The sequence below is a fragment of the Pungitius pungitius genome, chromosome 7 (assembly GCF_949316345.1).
Source record: "Pungitius pungitius chromosome 7, fPunPun2.1, whole genome shotgun sequence".
Lineage (NCBI taxonomy): Eukaryota > Metazoa > Chordata > Actinopteri > Perciformes > Gasterosteidae > Pungitius > Pungitius pungitius.
In genome coordinates, this window is record NC_084906.1 from 18,269,808 (window position 1) to 18,287,793 (window position 17,986).

Genomic DNA, 17,986 nt, shown 5'->3' on the forward strand with positions numbered 1-17,986 from the left:
TTTCCAGAATTTGAAGTTTATACAACAATTTTAAATTTACATATCTATTAAATGATATACTCCGCTATACATTTATGTGTTCTGTTTTTGATTGTCATTATAATACATCAAACATGAATGGAAAATAATCAACACAAGAACCATTCAATATTCTTTAATGAATCTTCATTGATACTCAGTATCACAAACTGTAAAAGCTCGTAGCAAATTGAAAGCAAGTCTTGAGGCAGACCTTAAGAAGCGCCCGAGCTCTCATTGGCTGTTGGACGCGACACTCAGACCTGGCCCCGCCTCTCGCCCCACCTCCTCCTCCCCCCCGCCCCCCCCACACGGACCAGGCTCGGTTGAGTCGTCGGGTTGAGGAGGAGTGCGGTTGGAGTGTGTGAGAGAGGGTCGCGGCCGCGATGATCTGACAGATGAAATAACGGAGGAAGAAAAAAAAAAAAAGGAAGTGAAGGCGGTCGTCCTCCCGAACAAAACAATGTTCCCCAAAGGCAAAGGCACCCCGGTGCCGTCGGACGGCCAAGCGCGAGAAAAGTAAGCCGAGGAACGTTTAATATTCTGTATTTTTTTTCTTCCGTGCCTCGCCAAGTTGTTCCCTACTCGCTCTCTGTTGTTCGCTGGACGGGTTTACCGAGAGAGGATTTCCTCCTCCGGATTGAATGAACCGCCTCGTCGGCTCGCCATTTCCCCCCCAAACTGCTGTCCCCCTTCCCCACCCCCCATGAGCCGTGTTTCACATCTCCCTGCTGGCTCCTTTTTTCACACCTCAACCGAACGCTTCCGACTGGAGTTCTGTTGCGTTTCAACCGGCGGTTTTTACTCTTTTATTTATTTATTTTTCTCGCGTTTTTCCGGTCGCGCGGCCCGTAATGGAGGATAAAAACAATAACATGGCCATTCTACACGGTACATTGTTTTCACTGTTGTTGATAGGCTCCCCCTATTTTTTTTTATTTCCCTCAGCCCCATCAGTGCCACCAGGGTACTGTACCCGAGCTAATACCCTGCAGACTGTCCTTTTTTTTAACGTTTAAATGACTGCGCTTGTTTTTATCACTTTCTTTTAACCTCCTCTTTGTAGTGAGTCGTCCTCAGGTTTCGCCGTTGGTTACACACACACACACACACTCCCCCGTTTAATTTCTTGGCTGTTTGGCAGCCATTGTTCAGAGGCCCTGTGCCCGACTCCAGTCACTCACTGTGGCCGTTTGAAGAAGATTCAATCTGCTGGTTGACGTCTATTTTTTATTTTTTAACCATTTGGTGGCACTTCGTAAAATGTGAAGCCTAACGTTTAGTTTGTTTGTTTGTTTTTTCTCCCCCACGCAGGTTGGCTTTGTACGTCTACGAGTATTTGTTGCACATAGGAGCACAGAAGTCTGCACAGACCTTTTTATCAGAGGTAGATGAATATTTTAGGGGAAAGTACATCCATCCTATAATGCATTTTCTCTATATTTAAACACATCTATCTTAGTGTTTTGCAGTCTATTTGGGTAATTATTGAACGCCCTCCTTTTACTAGATCCGATGGGAGAAGAACATAACGCTCGGAGAACCCCCTGGATTCCTACATTCTTGGTGGTGGTAAGTGAGAAATATTCTGTCTCCCTGTAAACATGTCCTGAGGTTTTGTGTTTTTTTTTTTTTTTGTTTTTTTTAGCTGTTTGCTTCATGGTCTGTCTTGTCCACAGTGTATTCTGGGACTTGTATTGTGCTGCACCAGAGAGGAGAGAGACATGTGACCACTCCAGCGAAGCAAAAGCCTTCCATGATTACGTGAGTAGTTCTTACATGGGAACTGTTGCACTGATAAAGAAGACAACAAATCTGCTCTCAAGGCTCACAAGGAGTGTAAATAAGGTGCCTCTGACCTGGGCTTTTTGCAATGAGTCAGATTTTTTTTTTTTTCTTCGTGGGAGCTATCATAGCAAAGTGCTCGCAATCTCTGTTTGTGAACACTCCAAGCCTGACCAAATCTCCCACATTCCCCTTTAAGACCGATGCAGCTTCAGGTTATTGCGGTTCCTTTCAGCTTGAATAATGATCATGATTTACGCCAAAGTCTGTCTGATTTTAGTCTTCTTAGAGGTGAGCGTCGTTTCTATCTTGCCCACTGCACATTTGGAGCTGTTTTGAGCTACCTAATGCAATTCAGGACAGCATGCCTTTTTTTTTCTTCTTAATTTACGATCGCCATCTTGCCCTATTGGTGGGTCGAATGATGCGTCCAACAGGACGCTTTCGGGATAATGCTGCTTATGTCAGCATGTCCTAAGGAGGACCCGTCGAGCGCTCTCTCCCCTTATCATTGCCATGCTCAAAGCGCCCTGCCTTGACTGTGAAGACCAGAAAGACATTTTTTTTTGTGTTCCAGCATAACTTCTGAGAGCGTTGTAAACCCACATGGTTCCCTACCGCCGTGAAAAAAAACCCAAACAGTTGTCACCTTTTACACTCATTCGCAAAAACAAATTATGCTAAGAGGAAAATGTCCTGGAAAATCTTTAGCTAAGAATCAATAGGGACTCCCCAAAATGGAAAAGGTTTATGGAGAAGAGTTTTTTTTTGAAGAGGCTCTTCTTGGTTACGTTGTGGAAACGCTGTAAACAAAAGCCACGTCCAGGTGGGGTGACATTATGAAATAATGTCTTACCCACTTGTTTTTTTAACGGTTATACATTTTTTATATTGGTTAGCAAAGGCTAAAAGCAATTCTGTTTCAGACAGAAAAGTGGGTAAACGTGTGGGCTATTTGTGTTTGTGCTCAGACGGTTCAGTTGTCAAAAAAATGGATTTGTCAGTGTACGGCATTCTCCCTGTCTGTCACACAAGCTGCATCTTCACTGAAAAGGAGGGGGAAACCTGACACGGCTTGTTTGCTACGTTGATGTGTGGTCGCTTTAAGTATCTTATGCAGGAAATAAAAACGTGCCGGGTCAAAAAAAAAAAAGAATTATCCCCTAATCTATTCAATATTGCTCAGGACAAGCACATCACTTGATGGAACAAGTTCATATTTGCATGGTCTAGGTGTTTTGCATCTTCATAATCGTGCCGTTTTAGAGAAAACAGCGCATTGTTGTTGTTTTTTTAGCCTCTTTAGGATCAGAGAGTGCAAACTGCTGGCTAGGAGCTTCCTATGTTGTGTTTTACCAGGTAGCTTCGTAAATTAGATTAAAAAAGGGGGCTTTTGCTGTATCAGCACGGCCAAGGAAAGACATAGAGTTAAGAGTTAGGAGCACTCTCAGGATGACTGACACACATCTCAGTTTCTAAGGACTGTTGACAATGTATCAAGACAGGAAGGGGTTAAACAGAGATGTTGGTCCTGCTCTGGCAGATAGGGTTGTCAGGGCAACGGGCCTCCTGATCTGGCAGGTGACCTGGGAGCAGGAGAGAGGCTACACAGTGGCTCTGCCCCTTTCAAAAAACACATTCCTAATTATTCTAACACATGCAGGTGGGGGATTGCCTTTTGATTTGAAACCAACTTTATCTCAACAAGCCTAATTTCTTATAATTGATTGCAATATCTTCCCAGGTTGGATGGTCTCGCATCGCAGGGATGCATCTTAAATTTAAACTGCAGACGGGTTCTGAAAAAATTCCAACAGCACACAATAAAATGTCAGGTCGCAGCTTGTGGTTCCACAGAGACAATTTTCATAACATGGAAAACATTAAGCAAATCATGGAATAGTCGTCAGTCTGGGCAGTGAGCTGCTGTGGCAGAGAGCTTTGGGAGTTTGTGTGCAGTTGACTCTCCCCGACATCTTGTGGTTGCCCTTTGCTCCAATGTTCGTTTCTCTCTTTATTTGTGAATGCTGGGAGTCAATCGTGAGCGTGTGTGTGGACAGAACTGGTTCTTGAACCCTGTGCCTTTGTCTAGGTGTGGGGGAGGTGATGGTTGTGCTGTTAGCCAGCAGGGCTCGTAAAAACTGGGCCTGACTGACGCTCCCCAAAGGGGCCCCGTCGCCATGGCGTCCGCGGCTGATTGATGGCTGTCATGCGGCTGAGGGGCAGATTGGAGGGGGTAGGGGGAAGGGGAGTGGCACTGTGGCATATACCCAGCGTCCACCTCCTCGAAGGAGCTGAGGGAGTGAACAACAACAACAACAAGAAGAAGAGGGAGGATCGGGGATGGAGATGAGAAGTGGAAGGAAGTCACCAGAGGGAGAGCATCCAGTCAGGATTCACGGCGGGTTTTACGATGTTGATTGATGGTTAAACATTTACAAGCTAAACATAGGGGCTGGTTTCTTTTGAGCGTCGGCTCCAGTGGAAGAAGTGAGGCTCTTAAGAGCATGCGAGGTCAGGAGCCGACATTTGGGTGGTCTGTGCAGCGACCCAAATACCCAAACCACTTCTTCATCATCCCCTTTTTAAATCCAACGGTTTCTGCTATAGTATACCATTGTGTTTTTTTTGGGGGGGGGGGAGGGGTTTCTCGGTCAACCTCGTGGTCATTCTCACCCTGCTTCCCCCCCACCCCACCCTCCCGCCTTCCGTATTGCCCTCTTTTGTTTTTGTAAAGAGCGCACGAGCACATCCGCCGTCGCGCTGGCCTTTTGTAACCTCCTTCAGTGGTTCAAGAATTCAAGGAGACATTTGTTAGGCTGGGATTGCTCTTGTGTGCTTTTATCTACGCACATGTACACGCTGAATCATGTTAGTTGTGGGGGGTAGTCTGTTCTGAAAGAGGTCCCCTGGGAAGTTGTATGGAAGGCCCCAGACAAGAGCCTCGTAGCCCGGGGCAGGGCTGAGACATCTGCCCCTTTCCTGCTCCACATAGACTGTGAACAGACGGGGCTCCTTTTTCGAGAGGAAAGCAGCATCGGGCTATTTGGGACAGTCAAGCAAGCACAGCTGTGGGCTTTAGTTAGACATGATAAGGGTTAAACATAACAGTGCATGTTGCTTTCAGTTACTGCCTCCTACAGAGATGTGTCAATTGTTGACATTGTTTTAGTTTTTACCTTAAATACAGTGTTATTTTGCGTTATTTCTTTGCAGGCCTTATTCCGGGAAAGGGCTTCTTGAGGGGAGAGGAACAAAACATTGGGCCGTTTCCCTGTAATATAACCATATAACGCTCTGCTGTGAAACTGGATACGGGAGATCAAACCTTCATCTATGATGAACTCCCTCCTCCAGTCGCATCATGAATGTTTTCTTTAGTTCTACAACATACTTTCCCTTTTTAGATGAAGAATATACTTCCGATCTCTGTTCAAATGCAGTCAGGGAACAAGGATGGATATCTTTGGAGAGGAGCTGCAATTATTGCATTAGTTGAAAATATCAACGCAACTTAATGTCAACTGGGATTGGAAATGTACTTGAAAAAGCGAAGCCCAAAGTATTTCCACTACCTCTTTGTCTTTTCACGATGCTCTCCTCTGCTCAAGAAACTCCTAAGCTTCTGAAAAGTCCTCCTTCCTACTTGGATCAGATTTCTTCAGGGCTAAGATGTCACCTGACTAGTTTTGATCTTAACTGCATGTGGAAAAAGAGTAGGAATGTTCTTGGTGAATTTAGTCACTGCGAGAACACGGTGCCCTCCTTCTGTTTGTGATATCATCAGGTCATTGTTGGATTCCTAATATTTACTCCTGGTTATATTTCCTTTCTTCTGACTGTATGATTTCAGTGCTTTTAGAACCCATCAGAAACAATAAAGCAGTCAGTAATCGTATAAAAGAGCTCTAGCTAGTATCCCTCCTAACGTGTTTTGTTGCGTTCTGATTGGTTATCCTCCCAAAGGGTACATTAATTTGACAAAGAGCGTGGCTCCGACAACGATAAAAAGAATAGCTAGCTGTTATTGTAGTAATTATTTAGCTTCTGAGATGCCTTTTCTGCTCTTTGATTTAATGAGTCATGAAAAAATCTCCTCGTAAAAGCGATGTTAATATTAAGCCGGTTTGTGTTTGTAGACCTGTCGGGCCATGCGGCGTAGATGGAGTAACACCCGGGGAAATCCTTCCAAGTCGGTTATAGTTTCAGCCGAGGCGGGATCTTGACTTCAGTCTCGTTTGTCTTGCAAAACAGGTCATATTTTATGTATGCAGATAATTTGGTTATATTTTCCATATTCTACAGTTCAAGTATATACCCCCCAAAAACAGACTGACTTTGACATAAGATCAACTGATGAAATAAACTTATTTCATGTCAACTAGCTGATTTCTGAGGTCCTATAAAAAAAGAAAAAATTGACCATTACTGTTCTATATCTTCAATGGTGACTCCGCCTGCTTCTTAACAGACCATAGTGGTCATGTGATCGCCAACATACCCTTGTGTCAGGTATAGATAAGCAATCCAGAGGATAAATATATGCAGATTTTATCATGCGGAAAAGCGACATCATTAATATACCAATGAATCCTACTGAAAGCTTCACATTGTGACCTATGTGTTGCTTCATGTTGGTACAATAGTTTCATTTTTTGTGTATCTATGCACATTTATTTGAAGTATTCTTTTGTTTGTATCTTTGGTGTGAAACGGTTAAATTTCTTATCAGTTACAATAAAGGTCTGTTGTTGCCTGTTAACTTAAGGTGACAAATTAAATACAAGTACAAACTGTTATCTCTGAGGAAGCACTATTTATTGCGTCAATGGTAAAAAGCATCACAAACCATTTAGGTCACCAAACATATACATGCTGCTTACACCTAAGTGGGAGGCTCTGTGCTTTCCTCCATATGTGAGATATTTCAAAGTGGGTGCCTGACTTCATTTCAGTTCTAGGGCTTAAAGTTTTTGTTTAGATCTTTGTATCTTCAACAGTGGGAATTAGGTTCATTTTAAATCTCAGTTCAAATGTTTTCATACACAAAATTGACTAAATTCTGAGACCAACCAAATTTGTGCCCTCATGAGAGGGCAAATTTGATCTGTGGATTGACTGAAATCTCCAGAAAATGTCTTCTCATCAGTGTACTTCGGAAGATTTTCAGCCTGTGTCCCGGTGGTGGGGGCCCGCTGAGGTGCTCTGTGTGGCCTCAGTTCGCTCCGTGCTGAGGTATTTCACAGTGACCCTGCAGTGGCCGCCCCAACAGATATAATTAGGGAAGGAGCAGTCAATACCAGGGAGTGTGTTTGCTATTGACCGGTGATGTCTACAGCTCTAGACCATGTGTGTGTGTGTGTGTGTGTGTGTGTGTGTTGGTACATCCATTGCTCAAATAACCACTGCTTGTTTACCTACACCATCACAGCTCTGCATGAGAAAAGTAGACTGAAGGGGCATCACTCGCTCTTAAGCGATTCTGTGGAAGCCAACCCCCCCCCCCCCCAGCCTGAAGACATTAGCCCGTCTCAGATTGCCTCAGCTACAGGGAAGAGAAACTCAGTCAATTATCAGCGTGTGACCGAAGCAAATGGCACATTAGCGAATTAGGGCCGTGGTTTGAGCAGGATATCAGCCCAGTGAGCCCCCCCCCCCCCCCCCCACTGTGCAGTAGCACTTTGGAGCCACTGCCTCGGTGGATCCCACTGGACCTCAAACGGGTGCAGAGGCCTCGTACCCCGCCCCCCTCCCATTAACGCTGCTTCCATCCAGTCGACGTTCAAAAGTTTAAAGAATCTATTTTGAATGCATTTTTCTTCACTTTTGGGATCAGTTGACAGTGATGTTCCAACTCAAATAATATGGAATTGAATCAAATCAATTCTGCACAGGTTTTGTAAAGGCAAAACACACAATGACGCAAATCAGATTGATGGCAACATTTCTTCAGACGAACCTCCGGCGAGTCCCTGTGGATTTCCACCATCCACACAGGCACTACATTCGGGAACATTTCTGTCCTCTCTCACACATGCCATGGCCGTGCTGGAATAAGGGGGTGGGGGGTGAGGGAAAGACCAGCAGATGGCAGGAATTCAATACTTTGGATGTCAACTCCCTAAAATGAACAGAACAAGAAGGGGGCAAGGCCAAATGGATGTGTAGAGGTTTCTTATTATTTTGCCCTGTTTTTGTCCGGTGTTCATGTGATCTACTGAATGGTAAACTAGTTAGCGAGACAAGGGCAAAGCATCGACGCCCAACCGGGAAATCGTTTCTGGGTTTAAATGCATCGTCAGCGGCGTCTTGTGATGTGATGGTGACGTATTTCCTCAGATGGACGTGGCTGTTTTTAAAGGTTTCCACTTCCATCCTCAACAACATTTTCAAAGAAATGCCACTCTTGTCACAAGTCAGGGAAAATGGGCGTTCGGGATTTCCCCCCCCCCCCCCCCCCGAACAGCGATCCCTGCTCCCTTCGTCACATGCTTTTCCAGTGATGCGTGCGTGAGAAGGACTTTGTAAGAACATTCAATTTCTCAGACGTGCTCATCCTGTGGGCCGGGTGTGCCAAGAACCTCAGTCATGAAGGGATTAAACAGATTCCCAGCAAGAGCGTTTCATCTGCATGTTAAAAGTTCAGCGTTTGTACTGACCGCGTTTCTTTTTCCTTTTTCGTATAGAGTGCAGCAGCAGCCCCCAGTCCTGTGATGGGAGGGATGCCCCCTGGTGATGGCATGCCGGGAGGACCCATGCCACCCGGCTTTTTCCAGGTCAGTGATATTTACCACACCGATGGCGTCTGTTATTGTTCAGCAGTCTTAAACCGACTGCGCCTCACAGGTCCCTTTCTCCATAAGTAATCAAACTCGCCATAAATTGGAGCCCCCCCCCGCGGCTGGACAGATGATCTAATGAGCTGATTGTTTTCCTGCACCATTTTTCGCTCCGCTGAGCGCGGGGAACTTAGTAGTAAACATCACAGACGCTGTGTCTGCAAACAGGCAGGCGTGGCCCCGGCCAGTTTCCCTAATGGAGGAATCGAAAGGTGCTGCACCTACTGAAAATCAATACGTTACGAGAATGAACTCTTGGCGAGGCAACCGCATGGATGCAGCTCAAAGGGGCGACGTCAAATTGCAATGTTGCTCCCCCCCCTCAACTAGATCAAACCCGGATATCCACCGGTTTATTACTCGTTATGTGATCAACAAATCAGGAAAATAAATGATTTCCATGGGGGGGGGGGCTGAATTTGAGCTCGCTCTCGCTCTGATCAGCAGCTTTAGCGACACAGTGCCGGTGTTTTGTGTTTGTTATAGAGCTAATTGCATAGAGCTTAATTGGCACTGTTAATTCAGAGGGAATTAGCACTGATGACATGCTGCATGCAGCAGTCTTCTTGATGACTGACAAGCGCACACCCACTCTGTCACTCAAGGCTAAATCATTTGCTTGCTCTTGTCTGCTCAGTCTCTTTTGCACTGTTTTGGTACATGGAATTAGGGATCTGTATTTTGTACTGTTTTTTTATTTTTTGTTCACATTAGTTCTGGCACTCTTAACTGCCCACTGCTCTGCCGTAATCCTGCTATTCTCTCTCTGCCCCTCTTCGGTCACTTCTGTTTCTCGCTTCCTCGTTCTCTTTGTCTCATCCTCCCTCTTCTCTCCCTCCTTTCATGCCTCTCCTTAATTTGTGCGATGCCACAGGGTCCTGCTGGTCCCCAGGGCTCTCCTCACCCCCAGCCCCCTCCCCCTAACAGTATGATGGGACCTCACAGCCAGGTAACTCCCTCTTTCGCTCCCTCTTTTCTCTTCTGTGCCACCATTTGAGAACGGGGGTTCTCCGTGCTGATGCTTCATGCTCTGGCATCTGTCTCAGCTTAATGCTTTTCTGCTGCTTTCTATATTCACACAAACCAAGAAACACAAAGTCTTGGCTTTTGAGAGATGTTTGTCATTTTAGTTATTCTAAATTTCATGGCGCATTGTTGTTTCTGTTTTAGTCTTTCATGTCTCCTCGCTTTGCTGGAGGCCCAAGAGGTCCCCCAATCAGGATGTCCAACCAGGTAGAGCTCTCTCTCTCTCTCATTCTCACTCGCTCTCACTCACACACTCTCACACACCAGGGATGGAGAAAACAAGGTTGTTTTTTTTTTATCCCCTGCAGCCACCAGGCGGAGGACCAGGTTCTCATCCAATGCTGCCCAACATGGACCCAACGCGGCCACAAGGTGCGACTCAGTCCAGAACAAACAGATCCAACATCGCCCCAGTTCTTCTTCATTATTATGGATTTTAGGATTCTCTTTAAGAAGCAGGTTGTTCTGGGGCCCGATAATGTCACTGAGTTTTTTCTGAGTCTTTTTGAGTCAGAATTTGCAACTTTATTGTTGTTTTATTCTTGTCGTTGTATAGTTATATTGCTTGTTGTCGTATTATCAGCTATATTATGAAGCACTTGTCTAATCTTATTTACATGCTGCCCCCTACAGCAGAGGAATTATTTCCTGGCTTATTGCTTGACGTCAATTTCCTTTTTTCCCATCCAGGCCATCCTAACTTGGGGCCAATGCAGAGAATGAGTGGCCCTCGGGGTATGGGACCTATGGGGCCCGGCCCTCAGGTAGGCTATTCCACTTAACCTAGAACAATATCTCCCCCTCCCCCCTGCCTCTATGATCTCAGTTAGTTTGTACCAGACTAGTTTGTAGACTCTTAAGCTTTTGTGAATTTTCAACCAACCAAACCAAAGTCATTCTGATGTTGTTGGTTTTATTTCTCTCACACTGCAACGTTTTTTACTTGTCTTTTAGAACTTTGGTGGCGGAATGAGGCCTCCACATAACTCCATGGGCCCTGGTATGCCTGGAGTGAACATGTGAGCCTTTTTTTTCAATGTGTAAAAGTACTCTTTCCTTAAACCTTAATGCCTAATAATAAAAAAAAACTAAATGCTATGTATTTATTCACCATCTAGGGGCCCCGGGACTGGTCGGCCATGGCCCAATCCCAACAATGCCAACTCTGTGAGTACTGCTGCACAAACGCAGAACAAAGGCCGGTTTGGGTTGCAGTCCGTTGGCTCTCAGAGCTGGGATGTAATTGTAGTATTATGTGTCACGGTTTCCACGGACAGTTGGACAGACCGCCGCAATGCTATTAGGGTGATCACGTGGTGACATTTTGAGTTATCGAAAGGGTTTTCTCTCGCCCATTACTGGTGTGTGATGTTTGTGTGTTTGGTTTCAGATGCCTTACTCATCACCCTCTCCTGGTGCATACGGGGTGAGAACACATCCCGGCAGCCTCACTTGCACATACTGTATGATGGTCCGCGAGGGAACATATCCTGTCAAATGTTTTGCATTTAAATGTTGTTCTTTTGCATCTTTTGTCTTACTCTCGACAGGGTGCATCTGGAGGTGGGGGGCCCCCAGGAACTCCCATCATGCCCAGCCCTGCAGGTTGGTGCTTCCTTAAACTAAGCTCTTAACCATTCCCCTTTTCACAAACCATCCAGTACCACTCACACGTATGATCGCAACTTTTTCCAGACTCAAACAACTCTGGTGACAATTTGTACACCATGATCAACACTGGACCCGGTAACCGAAACAACGTAAGTTCTGGTTCCTCGCTTGTCTTTGATATGGAAGTAGAAGTTCCGTTAGTACAGTTGGCATATGTTTTGAAGGTGGCGCACATTTTTAGATAATCCCTTCACACTTCACTGAAGCGTTTGAAGTCACTAACAAGTGACCCAATTGAGCCCGGTCAGGTGTTGGAGAGACGCGGTTAGTGAGTCTGTGTTGTCCTGTTTCCCCTCCAGTTCCCCATGGGCCCCGGCTCAGACGGACCCCTGGGAGCCATGGCTGGGATGGAACCGCACCACATGAACGGGTCACTAGGTAACGCCGACGACTACCACGACACACACACACACACACACACGCACGTGTTTTGTGTGCATTAAATCCTTTGAGAAGTAATTTGTCTCCTTTCTCATGGTCACTGTTTTCCATATTTTTTTCATTCTCAGGCTCTAGTGATCTGGATGGAATGAACAAGGTAAATACTGTAACCATGAGGGGGGGGGGGTTTGCATTCAAAGCTTAATCATGAATACACGTGTAATGCAATACATCAGTTGTAATACATGTTTTAAATCAAAACATTGTGAAACCTTTTGTTTCCAGAATTCCCCAAACAATTTAAGTGGCATTAGCAATCCCCCTGGGACCCCGAGGGACGACGGCGAGCTGAGTGGAAACTTCCTCCACTCTTTTCAGAGCGAGAATGTGAGTCCCGGCAGAGACCGCCACCGTGCTCTGACGGAGGCAGGGGCTCGTTAACCCCGCCCACCTCGGGAGACGGCGTGGCGAGGGGGCCCGGCGTCTGGTCCGGGAGACCTTGGTAGGGACGAGATGTGTTTTGGTTTGTTTCTTAAAATCCTCTCTTCTCCTGTCCGTGCCTCCACAGTACTCTCCGACCATGACCATGAGCGTGTGACCTCCCTGACCGCCCCTCCCCGCGCCCCCTCCCCCTCCCCCCACCCGACATCATTTGCCATCATTCCAAGGATCTGAGCTCCCAATAGGACACGGCCAAACACATCAGCATCGAATCAGGGACGGGCGCCATTTTGGTTCCATGCTAAACGGCAGAATGCTGATCGGAGGAGAATCCAAAAGGCTGGCGACTGCTGCTCCCTGCTCAAAATGAAGGCCCATTTCTCCATTCATCACAACCCAGAGTGTGACAACCAGCTACTGAAATGCATACATGACACGTTTTATGTTCTCTGCAGAGCCCCCATAATCCTCTTGGCCCCCTCAACCCAAGAGCAAAGAGAGAGAGAGGGAGAGAGAGGGAGGGAGGGGGGAAGAAAATGGTTGAAGTTTACCTCTTATACTTTTTAATTATTGCTTTGTGGTGCAAGATGTGCAGGTAATTTCTCCGCTTTTTGTCACTTAAAACACTGGAGAGTGTGCGTATGCATCGTGGGCTCAGAAACGTCATTGTCTTGTCTTTTTACTTATCGCCATGCGTACTGTGTCACACTTTGACATAGGACTCAGAATTTGCCTTTTTACTCTGTGGCCACCTTTTCTGAATAACGTACTCTCGTACCCAATGCCCGCCCTTCTATTTAAAGACGTTTCTATGGGGGACAGGGGGGGGGGGGGGTTAGAAAGACTTAAAAGTTTACGGCTGTTATTGTGACGACCTTTTCACGGTATGCAAGTGCTCAGATGGCTTTTACAATGTCACAATTTGATCCCGTTCCTTAAACCCCAGTCCCCACCTCATTGGGGCCGTCGTTGTCGTCGGCAACGCGGTCCCGCGCCCTGTCGAAAAGGGGAACCCGTCATTGGCGTAAGAAGTGAGTGCATGAATGCTGAGAGTCTGTGTACAACATACTACCTAGTGCTGCTCTTCTCTATGTGGACACCTGCTTTTACGATGTGGCGTATATCTCCCTCTACCTGTGCTCTCCATCGTCGCGGCCTTAGCTCCGGTTTGGCTGATTTATGATGAAATGTCTGTGAATGAGCGGCCCATTTAAACCCCTACGTAGGTATTGGTTGTTGGCCTCCTGTATCATTGGTAGTCCTCTTGCCCCGCCCCTTCTTGCCCGCTCACACATTTTTTTTGTTTTTTTATATTTTGATACAATCTTTGACTACATATATTGCTCCAGTTATTCAGTTAGTCAAAGCTTTCTAAATGATTCTAGTAGGCGTCATTATAAACTTAGCAGTCTTGTAAATGTGATGAATTTTTTTTTGTGAACATTACGCATTCTATACATCTGTCCTATGTTGCCTTTATTTGCTGATATTTTTTTATTTCAAATTGAGGAAAGATTGCTTGTTAATATAATTTTACAATAACTTAACGACATGTGTTGGTTTTCTTTATTGTGGCTTGTACATACAACGTGTTGAACAATATGCTGCTGAAGATGTGAACATGACTGGTAAACTTTAATCCCCAAGAGGTAATAGGGGGGGGGGCGGCGTGATGGAAAGGAAGGGCACAGTGGTTCAGTTAAGTAATAAATTTCATTTAATTAGCACTTTTCATATGGAAAAATAAGTCGATTAGTCCAGAAATGGTAACATTTGTTAAACTATTCTGTTCCAAACACCACGACTTTAATCACATTATGGTTACCGCTGCAATCATTCTGCAACTTTGGAGCATTTAAAGAGAATATTATTAATAAATAGTGTTTGGATGCATGTGTGGCGTCCAGGGGGCGAGGCGGGGATCGGGTTTCCTCAGGACTCAACCATGTAGAGCTTTTTAGGTCAGATCTATTGTGGGACTGTGTGTGTAGTTCTTAAGATGTTTAAACATCTTACCAGGACATTCAGTGTGCAGCACATGGCATTTGTAAAACCAATTTCCCCAGACCCATCTGATGCCTCTTTGTAAAAGTAGGACGTTTGTGACAATATCCCCATCAAGGCTTTGTTCTATCTTCACTGCTAATTATCAAATAGCCTGGCTTAAACCCCTTTAGACCACAATAAAAGAAAAACATTTGAATTAATATTACTTTGTGGGCCAGCTAGATTTTGAAATTAATTCAAATTTAGCAAGATGGGTCACTCCAAGGTCTAAAAAGACCCCCAAAACATTGCCCTCTGGTGGATCTTCAGAGGACCCTCACTGCTTTACAGAGACCTGTAAATATTTACACTTCATAAAAGCAAGCGAATACACTGTGTGGGCTTCGGTTTTTCTTAACGATTCATAGGCGAACTCTAACTGGAGTCCACGGCTGGGAGGATCTGACAGCGCTGTGGTTCCTGTCATGACAAAAGGGAGCCGAGCTGCTCTCCACAGGATGTGGCCTCGCTGGGCCGGAGCCAAACCTGCTCTCCAACTTTAGAGACACGGAATGGAGCTTATGAAAGAAGGAAAGGGGGAGGAAAAAAAATAAAAAAATAAAAAGGCCCTGCTGGTTCACAAACAGTCCCTGGTGGTAGCTTTGAGGTCAGAGGCCACGATCATACCGTTTTTTTTTTATCACTCTGGATAAAGCTTCTTTTTTAGAGATTTTATTTTCCAGTCATTTTTACACTAACCAGTCTGCTCAAATCCCCGCTGATGCAGCTCTTTGACTTGGGGGGGGGGGGGGAAATCAATGCAACACGCTCACTTTGCTTCATGTCAAACATGGAAAGGATTATAACCGGGGGAGGCCGCCCCTTCCGTAGTGAGACCACAAACGCCGGAGGCCTGAAAAATCAATGGATGTGCAAAGACTGGACAGTTAGGTATTAACTCCCATCACAGGTCACTGTTTGTCCATCCGTCTGTACTTGTTGAACTTGGACTGACCCACATACAGAACAGGACACTCTGCGTCTTTCACTGCCAGACAACCCGGCAAACAGCGGCCTGATCAAACAAAGGCGATGAATAGACAAACGGCAGAGTAATTAGACTCGTATGCAATTGAGAATTTTATTCAGGAGGTTTTGTTTTTTTGTTTTTTGCCCGGGTTACTCTTTATTGTACCTTAATGAAAATACATGTCATCCTAAATGCTGCTACATAATTCAGAGAAGGCTGTTTTTCAAGTCATCCATCAGATTACAGTTTCCTAGAGGTTTGCACTGTAATCATCATACAAAAAAACATCCTTTGGTGAACTCATGTTGGAGCACTCGTTTTAAAACAGAAAACCTTAGTAAATGCAGTTAAAGCTAAACATAATAACTGAACTTGCATGAGAGGTGGAGGTGTGTTCATTGACTTCAAATAGTAGTCTTTTAAGACTAGAGAAATTCAAGACAATTTAGGTGACAAATGTCCTCCGAATGTGGGCCGTCACAAACTCGTGACCGGACTGTCTCCCTCTTTCACTTCATCTGGCTACAGAGGCCGACGGTTTAATCTGCAGCCGTCACTCGGAAAGATTGAGAGGAGAGTCCAAACTCGGAGAGTGACAAGTATGGCCGCGTTTTCCGTACAAAAAGTACAAAATAGGCCCAGAAGCTCCATTAGTGCAAGTTTGAACAGTATATTTACAGTTAAGAGCAGACAAATAGATATAGCAGTTAACTGATTTAAGTATTGATATAAGAAAGGTATTGTTTTACATATGTTATGATTATGAGGTTGACGCCTGCTGAACAGAGACCCCCCCCTACAGATGAAACTGGTCACATGCCAAATAGACAAACAACCTTATTCATTCTTCTCCAGGAAAGTACGCACCTCCATCGGATTGTAACCCCAAGGCCCATTGGTGCCCTGGAAAATAAATAAATAAATAAGTAGGGACATTAATAGGTACCACTTTCATTCCCGACCGCAGAGTTAACACCACCAGAAGACATCGGGAGGCACGGCATCGCCTTTCAATAACGTGCGACTCTACGTTTCTGGCACGGCCGACGCGAGCCTGGTCCCGTGCCAAGAGTCCCAGCATTGTGTTTGAATGGTTCCCAGCTCCGCCTCATGCGATAGCGTGACTGCAGAATGCAGATAAGCGTCGGGAACTTTAAAACCCACCATGTGGGCTTCTGGCCTTCAAAAAAAACCCCACATGAAATGGACCTCGGAGTGTGTGACGTGCACGCATCTCACCTTGTAGGCCACCTTCCCGGCCTGCAGCACGTAAAGCCTCTCGGGGAGGGCGCCGTACTTTATGGCGGACACGTTGCTCATGTCGTCCACCACCACCGGGCACAGGGGCTCCTTCTCCACCAGGATCTGTGCTGCAGACAGCCTCTCCTCCAGGGTCTTGTGCTGGTTGATGTCGAAGTTGTTGGCAAAGGCCCAGCCATCTGACAGAGGAATGGAGAACGTGACTTCACTGCGACTCTGGAGGCTGAACGCAGCAGGACATCGAGGTTACGCGGCGCCTAAATAGCGTTTTATTGCTGTTGCATAAGTGTAATGGAGGGGAATGTAGCCCACGCAGCTTGGGGCGTTGCCGCCCGATTCGTAAGCACGCAGCTGCATTAACAGGATCAGAAAAGAACTTTTCTGCTTCTTAAGTGAACATTTGTTTTTTTTTTTTTAGTTAAACCAATGACTCAACATGTGACTTTTTTGGTCGAATATTAATATGTGGTGACATAATCATTCGTTTTTTTCTGTAATTTTTTTTTTTTTTTTTAAATCAAGTGATCATTTAAAAATGTAAATCCATTGCTGGGATCATGTCAACATTCAAATTAATTTGGAGGGCCAAAATCAAGAACCTTCAGGCCACGCATTCACTTTTCCTTTGGAGAGTTTGGATCGCATGTAGTTTCCATGACAACAATAACCCGAAGCGACACCTTTACCTGTCCCTCGGGCTGCCGTCACTCACCTGTTGAATGCGCCTCGGCAATGTAGACCACCAGAAAGTCAGCTACGTCACCGAAGTCCTTGACGAGTTGCTTGAACTCATCAAGTTTGTAGATGAACGGGGGTCAGGTGCAGCTGCCAAAACTCAGCACCAGCGGTCTGTTGCCTGCAGGACATGTCAAAGCTTTAAATCAAGGAGCAGAGAGAAAGGGAATTGCATGCTGATTGATGCACAAAAAGCTGGAAATCTCGTCACGCACCTTTTAAGTACTTGCAGATGCTTGTTTTTTTTCCATCCATGCTGACCACCAGTGTGTCCGGAGCTTCCCTCCCCACAAAGGCGTCCTGTCCGAGGGACAACCACATGTGGTGCGAGGCGGTTTTCACGAAATCAAAAGAGGCAAACGTGAGACCCCAGTCTTCATACTTGAATTTGGGATTCTGCGTCATCGTGACGCGTTCACCCATTTTGAGAATGATCTTCTTGGTGAGTCTTGGTGAAATGAAATGCAAAACAAACAGCATGACATTGATTCCCATCATGAAGCAAAACGAGCCCGCCGTCGACAAATAAACCATCAGCCTGTGCAAAGCCATTCTTCACCCTTTGTGGTGAACTTCCTACAGCAAAGTGTCTCTTCCTAAACAGACAACTATAGTTTAACATGACAGTTACCGCCCACCTTTGTGACGTTGCACTTTTGTGACGTTGCACAACAGCTAACGTTAACTTCAAGGACTCTCCCGGAGCTCGTAATTTCCTAGATCGCAAGTCGCAAATACTTCCAAGCACCGAAACTCGGCTGATTTTTTTTTTCTTATGAATAAATATAAATCTACCTTTCATTCTCCCAATAAA

At 45.5% G+C, this 17,986-nt stretch overlaps 2 protein-coding genes across 4 annotated transcripts; one reads left to right on the forward strand and one right to left on the reverse strand.

Moving 5' to 3' along the window:
* The first annotated feature begins 334 nt into the window (after positions 1-334).
* On the forward strand, positions 335-13,708 carry ssbp3b (single stranded DNA binding protein 3b). Of its 2 annotated transcripts, XM_037469063.2 has the most exons (18): positions 335-537; positions 1,333-1,405; positions 1,529-1,590; positions 1,698-1,782; positions 8,490-8,579; positions 9,517-9,591; positions 9,813-9,875; positions 9,977-10,040; positions 10,359-10,432; positions 10,623-10,687; positions 10,787-10,835; positions 11,059-11,094; positions 11,219-11,273; positions 11,364-11,428; positions 11,639-11,717; positions 11,849-11,877; positions 12,006-12,107; positions 12,289-13,708. In XM_037469063.2, the coding sequence occupies exons 1-18, from the start codon at positions 482-484 to the stop codon at positions 12,316-12,318; spliced, it is 1,152 nt and encodes a 383-aa protein (XP_037324960.1). In that variant the 5' UTR covers positions 335-481; the 3' UTR covers positions 12,319-13,708. The 2 variants fall into 2 exon arrangements, with proteins under 2 accessions (XP_037324960.1, XP_037324961.1); XM_037469064.2 differs by lacking the exon at positions 9,517-9,591.
* Positions 13,709-15,263: 1,555 nt separating this feature from the next.
* dio1 (iodothyronine deiodinase 1) lies at positions 15,264-17,986 on the reverse strand. Of its 2 annotated transcripts, none has more exons than XR_009956690.1 (4): positions 17,388-17,986; positions 17,150-17,293; positions 16,417-16,660; positions 15,264-16,080 (listed from the first exon to the last, which is right to left on the reverse strand). XR_009956690.1 is itself a non-coding variant. In XM_037469065.2 (4 exons), exons 1-4 carry the CDS (start codon positions 17,722-17,724, stop codon positions 16,015-16,017), a joined length of 747 nt encoding a protein of 248 aa, XP_037324962.1. In that variant the 5' UTR covers positions 17,725-17,875; the 3' UTR covers positions 15,264-16,014. The 2 variants fall into 2 exon arrangements, 1 of the variants encoding a protein (XP_037324962.1); XM_037469065.2 differs by having other exon boundaries at positions 16,417-16,616; positions 17,388-17,875.